General features: G+C 40.9%; 2 protein-coding genes across 3 annotated transcripts in view; one reads left to right on the top strand and one right to left on the bottom strand.

The window, feature by feature from the left end:
* Positions 1-5,877: 5,877 nt before the first annotated feature.
* On the top strand, positions 5,878-7,763 carry LOC126402868 (P2X purinoceptor 7-like). Of its 2 annotated transcripts, none has more exons than XM_050065189.1 (4): positions 5,878-6,021; positions 6,739-6,808; positions 6,894-7,048; positions 7,598-7,763. In XM_050065189.1, the coding sequence occupies exons 1-4, from the start codon at positions 5,894-5,896 to the stop codon at positions 7,761-7,763; spliced, it is 519 nt and encodes a 172-aa protein (XP_049921146.1). In that variant the 5' UTR covers positions 5,878-5,893. The 2 variants fall into 2 exon arrangements, with proteins under 2 accessions (XP_049921146.1, XP_049921147.1); XM_050065190.1 differs by having other exon boundaries at positions 5,878-6,103.
* Positions 7,764-7,781: 18 nt separating this feature from the next.
* LOC126402867 (uncharacterized) overlaps positions 7,782-14,518 on the bottom strand; it is a 38,950-nt gene continuing 32,213 nt past the window's right edge. Inside the window, exons 3-11 of the mRNA XM_050065188.1 lie at positions 11,137-11,374; positions 10,726-11,002; positions 10,438-10,615; positions 9,899-9,975; positions 9,636-9,816; positions 9,039-9,287; positions 8,382-8,553; positions 8,154-8,302; positions 7,782-7,922 (exon numbers count right to left, since the gene is read on the bottom strand). Of these exons, the coding sequence (XP_049921145.1) occupies positions 8,507-8,553; positions 9,039-9,287; positions 9,636-9,816; positions 9,899-9,975; positions 10,438-10,615; positions 10,726-11,002; positions 11,137-11,374 (1,247 nt within the window). The 3' untranslated portion in view covers positions 7,782-7,922; positions 8,154-8,302; positions 8,382-8,506. The remainder of the gene's footprint in view (positions 7,923-8,153; positions 8,303-8,381; positions 8,554-9,038; positions 9,288-9,635; positions 9,817-9,898; positions 9,976-10,437; positions 10,616-10,725; positions 11,003-11,136; positions 11,375-14,518) is intronic.

Raw genomic sequence — 14,518 nt, 5'->3', positions numbered from 1 at the left:
AGGTTATCAATTTCAATATCAATTTCAATTCCATACGTCAGGGTATGGTTAAAACAGTGAGTGGGTTCATGTACACCCTGACTGAAGCCAATGGAGTCTAATAATGAGATAAACGTGGTAGCCAGGGAGTCATTATCAACTTCGACATGAATGTTAAAATCACCTACAATAATAATAATATCTGAACTTTATCAGGCCCAGAAAAGCATTTTGAGAGCATGTTGTAAGTTACGCTGTTACATTTGACCAGAAGCACTCAGAAACAAGTTTCCAAGCCAGGAACATGTGGTTTGGGGAATTCTATAGTGGCAATGCAGTTTTCTGTGGTGTCCCTCACTAGTTGGTCAGAAAACAGCATCATGCCACTTTTACCGTTGTCAGGCCCCGATAAGCATAATGAGAGGATATTGTAAGTTACGTTGTTACTTTTGACAAGAAGCACTCAGAAGCAAGTTTCTAAGCCAGAAACATGTCGTTTGCTGAATCCAAAAGTAGCAAGGCAGTTTCCTGTGGTTTCCGTCAGTAGTTGGTTAGAAAACAGCATCTTTTAGCGTCTTCAGGGCCAGAAAAGCATGTTGTAACTTAGGCTTTACTTTTGACCAGAAGCACTCAGAAACAAGTTTCCAAGCCAGAAACATGTGTCTTGGTGAATTCTATAGTAGCAAGGCTCTTACCTGTAGTTTCCTTCAGTAGTTGGTCAGAAAACAGCATCTTTATGCGTTTTCAGGCCCCGAAAAGCATTTTGAGAACATGTTGTAACTTAGGCTGTTATTTTTGACCAGAATGACTCAGAAACAAGTTTCCAAGCCAGAAACATGTGGTTTGGAGAATTCTATAGTATCAAGGCGGTTTCCTGTGTTTTCCCTCACTAGTTGGTCAGAAAACAGCATCATGTCTCTTTTTTTGCGTTTTCAGGCCCCGAAAAGCATTTTGAGAGCATGTTGTAACTTAGGCTTTTACATTTGACCAGAAGCACTCAGAAACAAGTTTCCAAGCAAGAAACATGTGCTTTGGTGAATTCTATAGTAGCCAGGCACTTACCTGTAGTTTCCTTCAGTAGTTGGTCAGAAAACCGCATCTTTATGCGTTTTCAGGCCCCGAAAAGCATTTTAATAGCATGTTGTAAGTTACACTGTTACATTTGACCAGAAGCAGTCAGAAACAAGTTTCCAAGCCACAAACATGTGGTATGATGGATTCTATAGTATCAAGGCACTTACCTGTAGTTTCCGTCAGTAGTTGGTTAGAAAACAGCATCTTTTAGCGTCTTCAGGCACCGAAAAGCATGTTGTAACTTAGGCTGTTACTTTTGACCAGAAGCAAGTTTCCAGGCCAGAAACATGTGGTTTTGTGAATTCTATAGTAGCAAGGCACTTACCTGTAGTTTCCTTCAGTAGTTGGTCAGAAAACAGCGTCTTTATGTGTTTTCACGCCCCGAAAAGCATTTTGAGAGCATGTTGTAACTTAGGTTGTTAAATTTGACCAGAAGCACTCAGAAACAAGTTTCCTAGCAAGATACATGTGGTTTGGTGAGTTCTATAGTAGCAAGGCAGTTTCCTGTAGTTTCCCTCAGTAGTTGGTCAGAAAACAGCATCATGTCTAGTTGGTCAGAAAACAGCATCATGTCACTTTTAGCGTTTTCCGGCCCCGAAAAGCATGTTGTAACGTAGGCTGTTACTGTTGACCAGAAGCACTCAGAAACAAGTTTCCAAGCCAGAAATATGTGGTTTGGTGAATTCTATGGTAGCAAGGCAGTTTTCTGACCAACTACTGAGGTAAACCACAGGAAAGAGCATCATGTCACTTTTAGCGTTTTTAGGTCCTGAAAAGCATTTTGAGAGCATGTTGTAACTTAGGCTGTTACTTTTGACCAGAATGACTCAGAAACAAGTTTCCAAGCCAGAAACATGTGGATTGGTGAATTCTGTAGTAGGAAGGCAGTTTCCTGTGGTTTCCCTCAGTAATTCGTCAGAAAACAGCATAATGTCACCTTTACAGTTTTCAGGCCCGAGAAAAGCATTTTGAGAGCATGTTGTAACTTTTGCTGTTAGTTTCGATAAGAAGCACTCAGAAACAAGTTTCTAAGCCAGAAACATTTGTTTTGGAGAGTGTTATAGTAGCAAGCCAGTTTCCTCTAGTTTCCCTCACTAGTTGGTCAGAAAACAGCATATCACTTTTAGCGTTTTCGGGCCCCGAAAAGCATTTTCGAGAGCATGTTGTAACACAGGCTGTTACTTTTGACCAGAAGCACTCAGAAACAAGTTTCCAGGCCAGAAACATGTGGTTTTGGGAATTCTAGAGTAGCAAGCCAGTTTCCTCTAGTTTCCCTCACTACTTGGTCAGAAAACAGCATCATGTCACATTTGGCGTTTTCAGGCCCAGAAAAGCATTTTAAGAGCATGTTGTAACTTTTGTAACTTCGCGGAACGGTCAAACTCGAAAGGGGCACCCGGTCCCGTCGGGGCGACCGCGGTTTCGCCGCCGCCACAGAGTGGTGCCCTACTGCTAGGTCCGCTTGGGGCCACCCTCGTCCCTTTCGGGCGACATCCGTCCCGGGGTCTCCCCCATTGGCGGGGTATTGCGTCCGGGCGACTCCTCCCACTCCCACTTCTTTTGGCAACACGCTCCCTTTTGGGCAACTTCATCCCCATTGCCTTCGGTAACGTGAGGTGGTGTGTCCAGATGGCCCCTCCCACTCCGTTAAGGGCAACTACATCCTTTTTGGGCAACTTCCACCCCATCGAGAAACGAATCGTTCCCATTGGCTCCGAAGCCGTGAGGGGGCGTGACCCCTCCCAGTCCGTTAAGGGCAACTTTGGTGTTTTGGGTAACTTCATCCCCATTTACTTTGGATCTTCCTCATTGGCCCTGGTACCGTGAGGGGGCGTATCCAGGTGACCCCTCCCACTCCGTGTTTGGCTACTTTGCCATTTTGGGACACTCCATCCCCAGTGGATATGGATGTCCCTCAGTGGCCCCGGTACCATAGGCCGCTAACACTTACAGGTCATGTTTGGCCAAGTTTTCCCGTTTAGGCAACTCTCTCACATTCAAATTTGGATTTCTATCTTGGGACACTTTTTTTCCCTGTTATGGGCAACCTCTTCCCATTTTGGGCAACTTTTTTTCCATTCAGGGCAACTGTGTCACAGTTACATTTGGATTCCCATTTTGGGCAACTTTTCAATTTTGGGTAACTTTAGAGATGACCCTTCCCACTCCATTAAGGGGCAACTAAAAGGAATTGAATATGAATAAGAGAAATGATTTCCTGGTAAATATGATTAAAACAAATGCAGTCTTCTGTGTCAATCTGTATTCATCACTTTTGGGCAACTTGGTGAGTTTTGGCAATCTCTGTGTAATATGTAAGATCACAGGTTCAAGAATGGCTGGTGCAATCAGTAACCTAACCTAACAGTAGCTCCAATGCATTAGGAAGGGATATAAAGATGATTTATTATTTATATTTCTGATGTTTCAAGACGTGTTTTTTCTGTTTTGGGCTACTTTGTCCAGTTTTCGACGACTTTTTTCCAATTTGGGCAACTTTGTCCACATTGACTTTGGATCTTGATGCTTTAAATTGCTTCCTTTTTGTCTAAAATGAATTCAATGTGAATAAGAAAAACGATTTACTGATAAAGATGATTAAAAGAAATGCAACTGTCTGTGTCAATCTGTACTCATCATTTTTGGGCAACTTGTTGAGTTTTGGCTATCTCAGTGCAACAACTTTTCCAGCATACAACGTTGATGTTTTAAATTGCTGCAGTTTTACAAAACCATGACTAAAATGTCTTGACACATCGGAAATATAAATAATAAAACATATTTATATCCCTTCCTAATGCAGTGGAGCTACTGTTAGGATGGATGACTGACTGCAACTGCTGGTCTTGAACCTGTGATCTTGTGTTCTCCAGGCATATGCTCTATCCACTCTCCTGTTTCCTCCCTCCCTCCCTGTCAGTCCACTACACTATAAGGCACTGCTATTCTAGTGATGATATCACTTTGCCACGCCCACTCCTATTTGGGCAACTTCTCTTTCTGGGGCTACTTTCTGCCCGTCCATTCTGGATTTCCATTTTGGGCAACTTCATTCACCCCCTCTATCCCTGGATCTTTACCCAGGAATGGAGCACTCTGTGTGGGATAAATAGCTCCACATTCACCCATTCTATCCCTGGATATTTACCCAGGATTGGAGCATTCTCTGTGGAATAAATAGCTCCACATTAACCCCCTCTATCCCTGGAACTTTACCCTGTTGCCCAAAACAGAAAAAAATCGCCCAAAAAGGGCCAACGTCACCCAAAACGGGACAGTCACCCAAAACGAGACAAAGTAGCCCAAAACGGAAAAAAAAGTCACCCAAAATGGGACAAAGTCGTCCAAAACGGGACAAAGTCACCAAAAACGGGATAAAGTAGCCCAAAACGGGACAAAGTAGCCCAAAAAAGAAAAATTTGCCCAAAACAGAAAAAAGTCGCCCAAAACGGGACAAAGTAGCCCAAAACGGGACAAAGTAACCCAAAACTTGACAAAGTAGGCTAAAATGGGCAAAAGTAGCCCAAAACGGGACAAAGTAGCCCAAACGAGACAAAGTAACCCAAAACGGGACAAAGTAACTCAAAACTTGACAAAGTAGACCAAAATAGGATAAGGTAGTCCAAAACGGGTCAAAGTAGACCAAAACTTGACAAAGTAGCCCAAAATGGGACAAAGCAGACCAAAATAGGATAAAGTAGAGCAAAACTTGTCAAAGTAGCCCAAACGGGACAAAGCAGCCCAAATCGGGCCAAAGTAGCTTAAAACGGGAGGGGGAGGAAGGGAGGAGGATGGGAATGCGAGGTGTCCACGGTGCCACTTGTCATGACAGCACACAGCCTAATTCCCTAAAGATATTCACCAAACAAAAGGTTGGGGGCCAAGCGTACCCCCAAAGGAATTGCCAGCTATGACAGGTAAGGATAATTTTAATGTGGAAGTCCTATTTTCAGAGTAAGTGTTATATTGGTCATGTTTTTATTGTAAACTTGAAGTATTTGATATTTTGAACTATCTGACCCAGTTGCGCTCAAGTGAGCTTTAAAGCTGAAACAAAGGGGGGAACTACCAGGTTAGGCGTAGCATTAAGAATCATATAAACTACTAAGGGTAGAGTTTGACGTTTGTACTGAGTGAGCGGGAACAGAGTAGGACGCCACATCCATGCTGACATGTTGTGACAGCAGATGCCTCCATGTGGTCCGCACCAGTGAAGGCCAACTACTGCAACAGGCTGGATTTAAGGGCACGAAGGCATTTTCTGCCTGCGAAGCCCCAAAGGCGAAAAACGGGTGGCGTTTTCTGAATGAGTGTCAGTCTGGAATAAGACGCTGCAAGGTACTCACCCACCCCTGGGACACATCGTCAGTTGTGCGCCTTGGGATCAACGAGCGTTTCGACCACTTAACACAAGACACTCTCCCCCAAGGAAGGTCCCGCCGAAGATGCGGCGTCTTCGGGGTGTGTCCCAGTCTGACCTACACTACACTAACCACTTGGTTATTTTGAGGCTAAGGTTGGGTTTGTGATTAAAATTAGTCAGTGCGTTTTTAAGCGGAGGTAATAATTTTAAAGGTCCCATATTATGCTACATTTAAAAATAAATAATATTTCAATGAGGCCCCCAGAGCATGTATTTGCCTTTTGTGCAGGAAAATTCCTCTCAGATTAGGCATACAGCATGTACCTGAAACCTCCTGATTCAGCCCTATTCTCGACAAGCTGTTTTGGTGCACTGTGGCTTTAATGCAATGAGCTGCTGCTTTCCACGCCCCCTCCCTCCCGAAGGCCGTGCCCCCACCAATCCGCAACCATGACAACCCAGTCACAGTCTGTAAAGATGGCGGCTAGAAGGAGCGCGATAGTCCAAACTGATATATTTGACCCTGAATCTGAGGTTGAAGAGGGAGAAGAGCAGCAAGAAGAACAAGAGGAAGTAGTGCGAATGCAGCCAGAAGTTACTGAATGCTAAGTTTTGATATTTTTAAACGTTTCTGACAATGTTTTTTCCAACGGAGAATAGTGTCCTTTTGTTATGCCTATTGAAAGGGTAAAAGTTCAAAACGCCAATACAACGCGATATTGCCTCGTTTTTTCTTTTTCTTTTTTAACTTTGTATATAATGTATACGGCTCTTTCTTATGCCCATTGAAAAGTACAAAACCTGAAAACGCCAAGTGTTTCTCAGAGAAACAAAAAAACAAATCTAATGCTGGAGAACAACACACAATTCTAATGTTTGAGCAGACGAACCTACGTTACGCTCCATTACCCACAGGCTTAGTTATTACAATGAAATAATGACACTATAATTCAACATTGCTATGTTTTATATTGATAAAACATATATTATACATACATATACCATATATTATCTAGTTGTAATCATCCACCTCTACTCATATATCAGAATTCAAGGCAGTCTGCTGTGTTTGTAGTTTGCCCTGCTTCAAAAACCAGCAATTTGTCCATACATACTCTCGTGGCTATCTTACAGTAATTATTGTAGCTTCAATCTGTTTTATGATTACTGCAAACACTATTTCCACTATTCTCTTCAGTCTCAATAAACTATCATTTCTAATTCAAAATAATGTGCTTTTGAAATGTTACTGAGTAGCCTACAATAATCCAGTTTTGCATTTTCTTGTTTAATATTTAATATTTTTATGGTGTGTATTACAGGTGCTCATGTGGAAACTGTGCAACAATGCCTACAGAGCAGGAGAATGTCTGCTGCCGGGAAATACCACAGGTAATATTGTTTTGGCCACAGTTTGACTTATTACATCATTTTATTGTTATCCACATTAACACTTACCTTATACATTTTACCCTAGGTTCTAAGACGGATGCAGCAGGTAGATGACCATATGACCTGCATGTTGGACCACCCTGGTTTAGAGCCTGTTTGCCTGAATCCCTACTCTTTACAGAGGGAATTCAACCACTACAGAGCAAATTATGGCCGTTTACAGATCAGGGGAATAGAGAAGTAAGTTGGCTTGTTTTATCTGTATGATCTCTGTCAATGTCCCCCATGAAAAATTAAGTATTATTGTATGACATGAAAAATATAAGCATTATTGTGTGACTTCATGCTATCAAGTCATATTTCAGTGGGCATAACAGTCATACCACAATAGTATAGTAATAGATAAAATTCAAAACCATCTTGTTCATACAATATAGCTTTGTTTGCATTCACATATATGATCTTTGAAATGAAACAAATTTGTTGAGTGGTGCTTTTATTTGCAAAAGACAAAAAAGCAGCATCAGTGTTCTTTTTCTCACAATCACAACATAAATGAGTATAAAAAAAAGTGATCAAATCAAACCAAAGTTATATAAAAATAGAAAACATGCAAATATTTTAAAAATCCCAAATAGAAAACAAAATGAAAATATATATACAATATTTACAGGAGATTACAGTTCAAAATAAGATGTTAACTAAAAGTTGCCTTTGGGCTTTTAAGGACACCTGAATGTAAAAAATGTTGTAAAATAATTAATGTGTTATAACACTTGGTTTTTTCAGGCGTTTCAGCTATGTGGGATACCGAAGCTTTGTTGGATGGTGTTGGGGCTTCCTTGGATGGAGGGTACGGGTGGTTGTTCCAGCATGTGTGGTGCTACGTATACGCCGTGAATTTCCGGATCCAGAAGGCAGATATGTAGGATTCAAGCTGCCCCCTCTTGATTGAAGCGAGAGACATAGCTTGCGATGACCTCCTCCTTGTCTGGTCGCACATACTCTGCTCACAAGTCTCTTGGGATGGGAATCTTCATTACCTCCTCCATGTAAGGCGCCGGGTCCACAAAGACTTTTTCGAAGATCAGGTCCATCAAGTCCTGAACATAGTCTGTGCAATATTTAGATAAAGCACAAGGGGGGAAAAAAAACTTACATTTTATTTGTGTGGGCACATGTGACAAAAACAAACATTTTGAAAGTTATTTGCATTTCACTTTACATGATTGTTTTCTTTTTATATTCTATAAATAATTTATTGTGTTTTGTAAGTTATGTAAATAAGATGGCTAAAAGTTTGCATTTCTGTATTTGGATACAAAATAAAGTATTTTAAACTTACGAAAAGTTGGCTCAGTCTTAACTGGTTTAGCCACACACTCTCCCTTCTTGGCCTTTGGGAAGTGCACCTTGAAGACTGGTTCTCCAGCAGAAGTTTTGGCTTGTGGTCGGTCAGCATTCTCATTGTAGTAGAGTACAGCCAAGTAGAGTCTAGAGATACAATAAAAATGTTACATTGAAAATAATTTGCACATGCTAAGATTTATCGAGTTAGCTCCGTTATCTTTACCTGCACAGCATTCCAAGAAAAGGAAAAACCATGTTCTTGGGTGCAAAACGAAGGATGACACTGTGGAAAGCCTCCGCAGATGATGTTTGGTGGTGGGGAATGATTTTTTCCACAGCTTTCAGGATTCACTTGTTCGACATGACCTTCTCCAATTTGAAGAATTCTGGTGTTCCTAAATAGGAGGGGAAAAACATAATATCAAATTAATTACAAAGTCTTCTTTGTTTACTGTAACACTTCAATTAACAGTCTATTTTCAGATAAACCCCTGGTCTGTTATTAGTCCTATGTGACTATGTGTTTTTAAGCACCGAAGATGGCTCCAAAAACAATTTTCTGACCGGCAAATGCAATACTTTATTATTTCACACTGCAGTATAATAGCGATAATATTAAATGTAATCCAATTCAAATAATCACTTTGATAGTGTTTCCCATCTCAATTGTGAAAGAATATTAGTGTAAAAATAATCAAAGAGGCCTGTCTTATGTCAATGCCTGTGCCAAATACAGGCCTATTTCCTTTAGTGACCACGAAAATAGCGGCCCAGGATATTGTTTTTCAGAATTCTTTAAAAGACAAAAAAGGAATGAATGAATACAATTTTAAATTTAATAATACACTTAATACTAATGTTTTCTATGCATATAACAAACCTGCTTTCAGCCATTTCTTTTTGTCCCTGGTTTTGTGCAGTTCATGTTGGCAGTTAGGGAAAATGGGGTCCTCATGTGTGTGGATATTCTGCACATGGTTTAGGATGGAGTTCCATTTTGCCACCCTCTCAGGTCCAGTCGTGGATGATGCTGCAGTCCAGTAGATGTGATTTTTGATTGAACGCATCCACTTCCGTAACCTCTCACAGTCTTTCATCTTGGCGTACTTGTCTAGTTGCTTTGAAATTCCTGAAGATCAGAAGAAATACATTCGTCTTCTGTAATAATAATCACAAACATAGGGGCCACTGAATGATCACTCGCTATGCAGAATTTATAAAAAAAAAAGTTAATCACACTTGTAGAGAAAAAAAACATTCATGTCTAACAGTGCAACAATGTTACATTATGGACACCTGAGAAGCATCAAAGACAATAAGTGTAATCATGGAATTTAGCTGCACACATACCAAAAAAACTGCTGTGTGTTTAGTGGTGACTGCTTCAATGCACTTTCTAGAATTCCAAATTATCACCTATATGGTGAGCGTGCTTCTCTATATTTGCTATACTGTAAATCATCATCAGGAATAATACCTTTCTCGATATGCCAAACGTCAAAGAATTGGGTGATGTTGCTTTCCGTCAGGAATTTCTGGATTTGTGGATGACGGTCAGTAACAATACAGTCCAGAGTCACACCCCGTTCATTTAACAAGGTCAGGCTCCTCTGCAGCCCCTCTTTTTCCATGTGGTAGCTTCCACCAACCTCGTTGCTCTGTCAAATCACAAACAAACACTTATATAAAACTTGTATATAAATATGAAAACACATTAAAACCTCATTCAATCACACTCACCTGAACCAATTGAATATCAATAACTCTGTTGGTTTTGAGGTCCATCATGGTGTAGCTTCCAAACTTTGCGGAGTGCCCTGGGAAAACATTGTTACAATCTCTAAAATATAAATCATAATACATTATACTACACACTTTTTTGGGGGGTAGAAATTTGTTTGTTGCTCATCTAAAGTAATCAAAGTGTCCTTTAGCTCACACAAGACAAGACTTGTAAAAAAAAAAAAAGCCATCAACCTTTTCTTTTTGCTTTGTTTACTGAGATCGATGCAGCATGAACGTACATACACAGACTTATAAGTATGTATGCATGTGGCATCAGAAGGAGCGTGCAGACAAAGCGCAGCAGAGCAAACAGCTAAAAGCACAAGTTTGTGGTGTATTTTTGAAATGTCTTCGCATGTGCAAGTTGATAAAACTTCTAGTCCTAGCAGCATGGGAGTGATGAGATAATGACAGAAAATTCATCTTTGGGTGAACTATCCCTTTCAGATAAACACATCTCCCATTTTCACAATTTCAGTACAACATAAAAATACCTGGAGAGTCAGCCCTCATGTCACCGCCAACAATGGCCTTGCCCTCCGTGCTGAGACGTTGTAGGATGTCATTCTGTGAAGAGGTCCACTGGTGTACAATCGCTGGCTCAATGAAGATACGGGCATGTCGACGAAAGGTGTCATATTGGAACACCTGCAGTTGCATAGCTTTACAGATCTGAATTTAGATAAAAACAAAAACATTTTTGATGGTAAATAAAGATCTGCTATATTTACTGCTATTTGCCATGTTCTACTGTGAGGATATACATTTTGTTTTCCTGTAACCTTCTGAAGTTTGAAGAAAGATGCTCCACTGATGTACACCGCTGCAGAAAGTTCGATGTTCCCAGCTGGAGTACTCCCCAGAACAGGCTGACTCTTCCAATGCCGGGTGAACTGACAATGTGGACACAGTTGGTCCACGGTTAGGAATGTCCCAATTGTCTTGGTCCGAACCTCACACACACACTTGCAAATAGGGCACAACTCAAACAGCTCCATAATGCAGGACTCATGCACAATATACTTCTTGGTCTTGTGCGGGGCGTTTGATACTACACCACTTTCAAGAAAGAAAGAAAAAAAGAGGAAAAAATGAACACATAAAGACTGTAGCTGCCAAAATATTCACTCTTTGTATTTACAATGAAGTCGCATAATATTTGGCATGCATGTAGGGACATTAGAGCAACTTACGACATGTCTGTTGAAAGTGACAGTGAGACAGAGCTTGCAGGATCATAGGTGACATCCTCCCCTCGTGACTCTGCCATTGAAGATGTGCCCTCAGATGGATCCTCCTCTTCCTCCTCCATTTCCTCACGAGGTCTTTTTGCCGGTCTCTTCGTGGGTGTGGAAGTTAAAAGGGGGTTGGTGGCTGCACTAGGAAGTGTGGATGTACAACTGTCTTTGCAGGACACAGAGGCCTGGACAGCTGTCAAAAGATTTTATTTCACTAGTTAATCCAAGCAACAATGTATAAAAACACCTGAATAAAACAGCATGACTTACAGTGAAATAATATGAGTTTTCATCACCATGTAAATAAAAAAAAATTACACACAGCTACAAACCTGCACTTGTGAAGTGTGGCTGTAATGTCCTCATAGACAACTGAGTGCCAACGGTGCATGTGGTGGGGGGATCAGTCTGGCAGGAAACATCTCTTTTTCCTGCACTCATTTGTGGTGTGCTCACCTGAGGAAGTAATCAAAGTTATCTATCTGAAATGGGTCATGTCAAAAGGCAAAAAAAGATTAATCAATGAACCATCTACTCCATAAATAACACTATTATAAAAAAAAAAAACCAGAAGAATGATGTACACGTCTTATGACACATCTTGTAGATAAAATATGTCAATGTGAAAAAACAACGGGCAGGCCTACCTATTGGCTAAGTTTGAATAAAGTAAAATTATTTAAGAGCAAGACTAAAATAGCCATGTAACAGAGCCATGTTACAGTATGTTTTCTATGTAGTAAAGTCCACAAAAAGCTTTAGTTGGCATAGTAGTCTTGCGCACTGTGTCTGTGCTGTTATGGGTTGAAGCTCCAGAACAGGCAAACTGTATCGTGTGCACTACTTTTTGAGCCTACAGCTCTGCCCCATTAATGAGCATTGATTAGCAGCAGCTGCTGTTGCGTGAACTTGGCTATCTTGGCATTACAAACTGCAAGCAAGTGTGCGGACCAGCCGGGAAGAAGAAGATTAAGTTTCTTTCCAGCGCTGCCACATTTTACTAATGTAGTTCAGTCTCTCCGTCAAAACCCCCGCAACCCCTACCGCTCCTCCTCCGTTCTCAGTAGCAAATATAACATCAACATATTAACATGTTAAACATTAAAAGCCTTTTCACTAATGCCCAATGGTAACAGCATACATGTCAAAAAAGGCTACAGCTGCGGTGACCTTTCTATACTACGTGTCAGTGGTATAATGAGTCAGAAAGTTTCCTTTCACACACAGCTACAGCTACATAGCTAACAGCTAACGTTACACAGCTAATAGCTACAGCTACACAACTAACCTTACACAGATAACAGCTACAGCTAACGTTACACGGCTAACAGCTACAGCTACACAACTAACCTTAGACAGCTAACAGCTACAGCTAACGTTACACGGCTAACAGCTACAGCTACACAGCTAACGCTAGGCCTATATTGCCAACACATCACTCAAATTGATTAAACATGGTAAAACATGCCAGCTTACCTCCTCCGATGTTGAAGGCGGCTCACGGAGAGTTGGTATGGCTCCAACATTCAGCCACAGTTTAGTGGCAAAGCCTGACTGGAACTGAAATAGGTTAGTGAAAGACTCCGGTGTAAAATGCTTAGCACATACATGTAGTATTTTCGGGACTGTTCCAGGAGGGTTTCCATCAAAAATAAAAGATATCCACTTCTTCTTCTGTTGGAAGTGCAAAAAGACTTTTGTCTTGGTTATTGCAGCTTGCAACAGAGCAGCTGGCGTGTCGTCCTTTGCCACTCGGCATTGTCGGGGGTGTGTTGCTCAATGTGGCAGACGGCAGTAGCTTAGGGGAGGGCTTATCTTCACCAGTGAAAGTGGGACGGCCTAGTAGGATGGGCCAGGTCCTCTACATACGTAACTAGAGGACCTAAATAGAAACAGCTTGTGGGAGGGCTCATTCACAGAAATGCAGGGAAGGAGAAATACTGAGAGGACGCATTTGCAAACACTTCAGGGGGTCTCCACAGACACCGGTAACTTATAATTATGTGTGAAAAACATGCAAAAGTGCATTTAGCATAATATGGGACCTTTAAATGATAGTTTGGAGTGGAGGCTACTTTTGGAGTGGAGGCTAATTTGGTCATAATATTTGGAGGATTTTGGTGTCAATCAACAGTTAAATATAAAGTAATAAAAACCATATTGAAAGAATGCCCAAAAAATGTTTAAAGAGAGGGGGAGAGAGAGAGAGAGAGATATATAGAGAGAGAAAAAAAATATATAAACGCAAAATGTAGAAATTCAACGCCTAGGGTTAGGGTTAGGTTAGGGGAAACAGAAACCGGCACCAAGTCCGGTAAATGCACTGTCCATCACCTTTGGACTAACCCGTCCCCCTGATCCCTTTTGCCTCATCTTTCCCAAATTGGGATTCAAACAACTAAAAGCGCTCTTTCGAGGATTTTCCCATAAAATAAAAATATTTTTAAACTTATAAAACTGTTTTTTTTTTCTTTTTCTTTTTTTTTTCTATTTTTATATATTTTTTCTCATTTTTGAGTTTGGCTTTTAAAAGTTCTAATTAGTCATTTTTTATGTGTGCCCATAGTTCGCGACATTTCGACTCTGGTCTAGTCTTCCTCAGGCTGAGACACACAGGTAAATATGCATATTTGTGCTTTCATGAGGAGATGTTGCTCCTTTGAATGCTAGAGCCAAACTGAGCTTCATGTGCATGGGTTAGGGTCAAGGTTAGGGTTAGGAAAAAAGAATTTTTGGACTCCACCATCCGATAGGATGGTGGAGTCCAAAAGTCCAAAGAGAGTCCAAAGAGAGTCCAAAGAGAGTCAGTGCACTCTCCATCCAGCCCGTCCAAATATGGGACAGTCCCATCCCCCCCAGAGAGAGACACACAGAAGCAGATTTTTTAAAAAAAATGGTTGGGGTTAGAATGAAATTATAATTTGGGTTAAAACTGAGGGTCCAATATGGTTGAGGTTAGGGCAAAATTATAGTGGGGTTGGGGTTAGAATGAAAATATGATTTGGGTTAAAATTGAGGGTCCAATATAGTTGAGGTTAGGGCAAAATTATAGTGGGGTTGGGGTTAGAATAAAAATATGATTTGGGTTAAAATTGAGGGTCCAATATAGTTGAGGTTAGGGCAAAATTATAGTGGGGTTGGGGTTACAATAAAAATAAAAATATGCATATGCATAAAAATACATCCTTTCATTGAGGCCGTGTGGATATGTTGTTCCCAATTTATTGATCCAATCTCTCTCAGCTCTCCTTCTCTGGGCCGTGGACCAGTGTGGATTACACTGCAGGACCAGGGCCTGCACTGCATCCCAGCCATGGGAGACAAAATGCTGGACAAC

This window comes from Epinephelus moara, chromosome 16 (genome assembly GCF_006386435.1).
Source record: "Epinephelus moara isolate mb chromosome 16, YSFRI_EMoa_1.0, whole genome shotgun sequence".
Lineage (NCBI taxonomy): Eukaryota > Metazoa > Chordata > Actinopteri > Perciformes > Serranidae > Epinephelus > Epinephelus moara.
This window is presented reverse-complemented; position numbering and strand designations above follow the sequence as displayed.

What these genes read in the sequence shown, in the direction of transcription:
- LOC126402868 (XM_050065189.1), top strand. Translation starts at nt 5,894, where the DNA reads ATGGCGGCTAGAAGGAGCGCGATAGTCCAAACTGATATATTTGACCCT. An exon ending in CAGCCAGAAGTTACTGAATG is followed by an intron (nt 6,022 to 6,738) that starts CTAAGTTTTGAT and finishes TGTGTATTACAG; the next exon opens with GTGCTCATGTGGAAACTGTG. An exon ending in GCTGCCGGGAAATACCACAG is followed by an intron (nt 6,809 to 6,893) that starts GTAATATTGTTT and finishes ATTTTACCCTAG; the next exon opens with GTTCTAAGACGGATGCAGCA.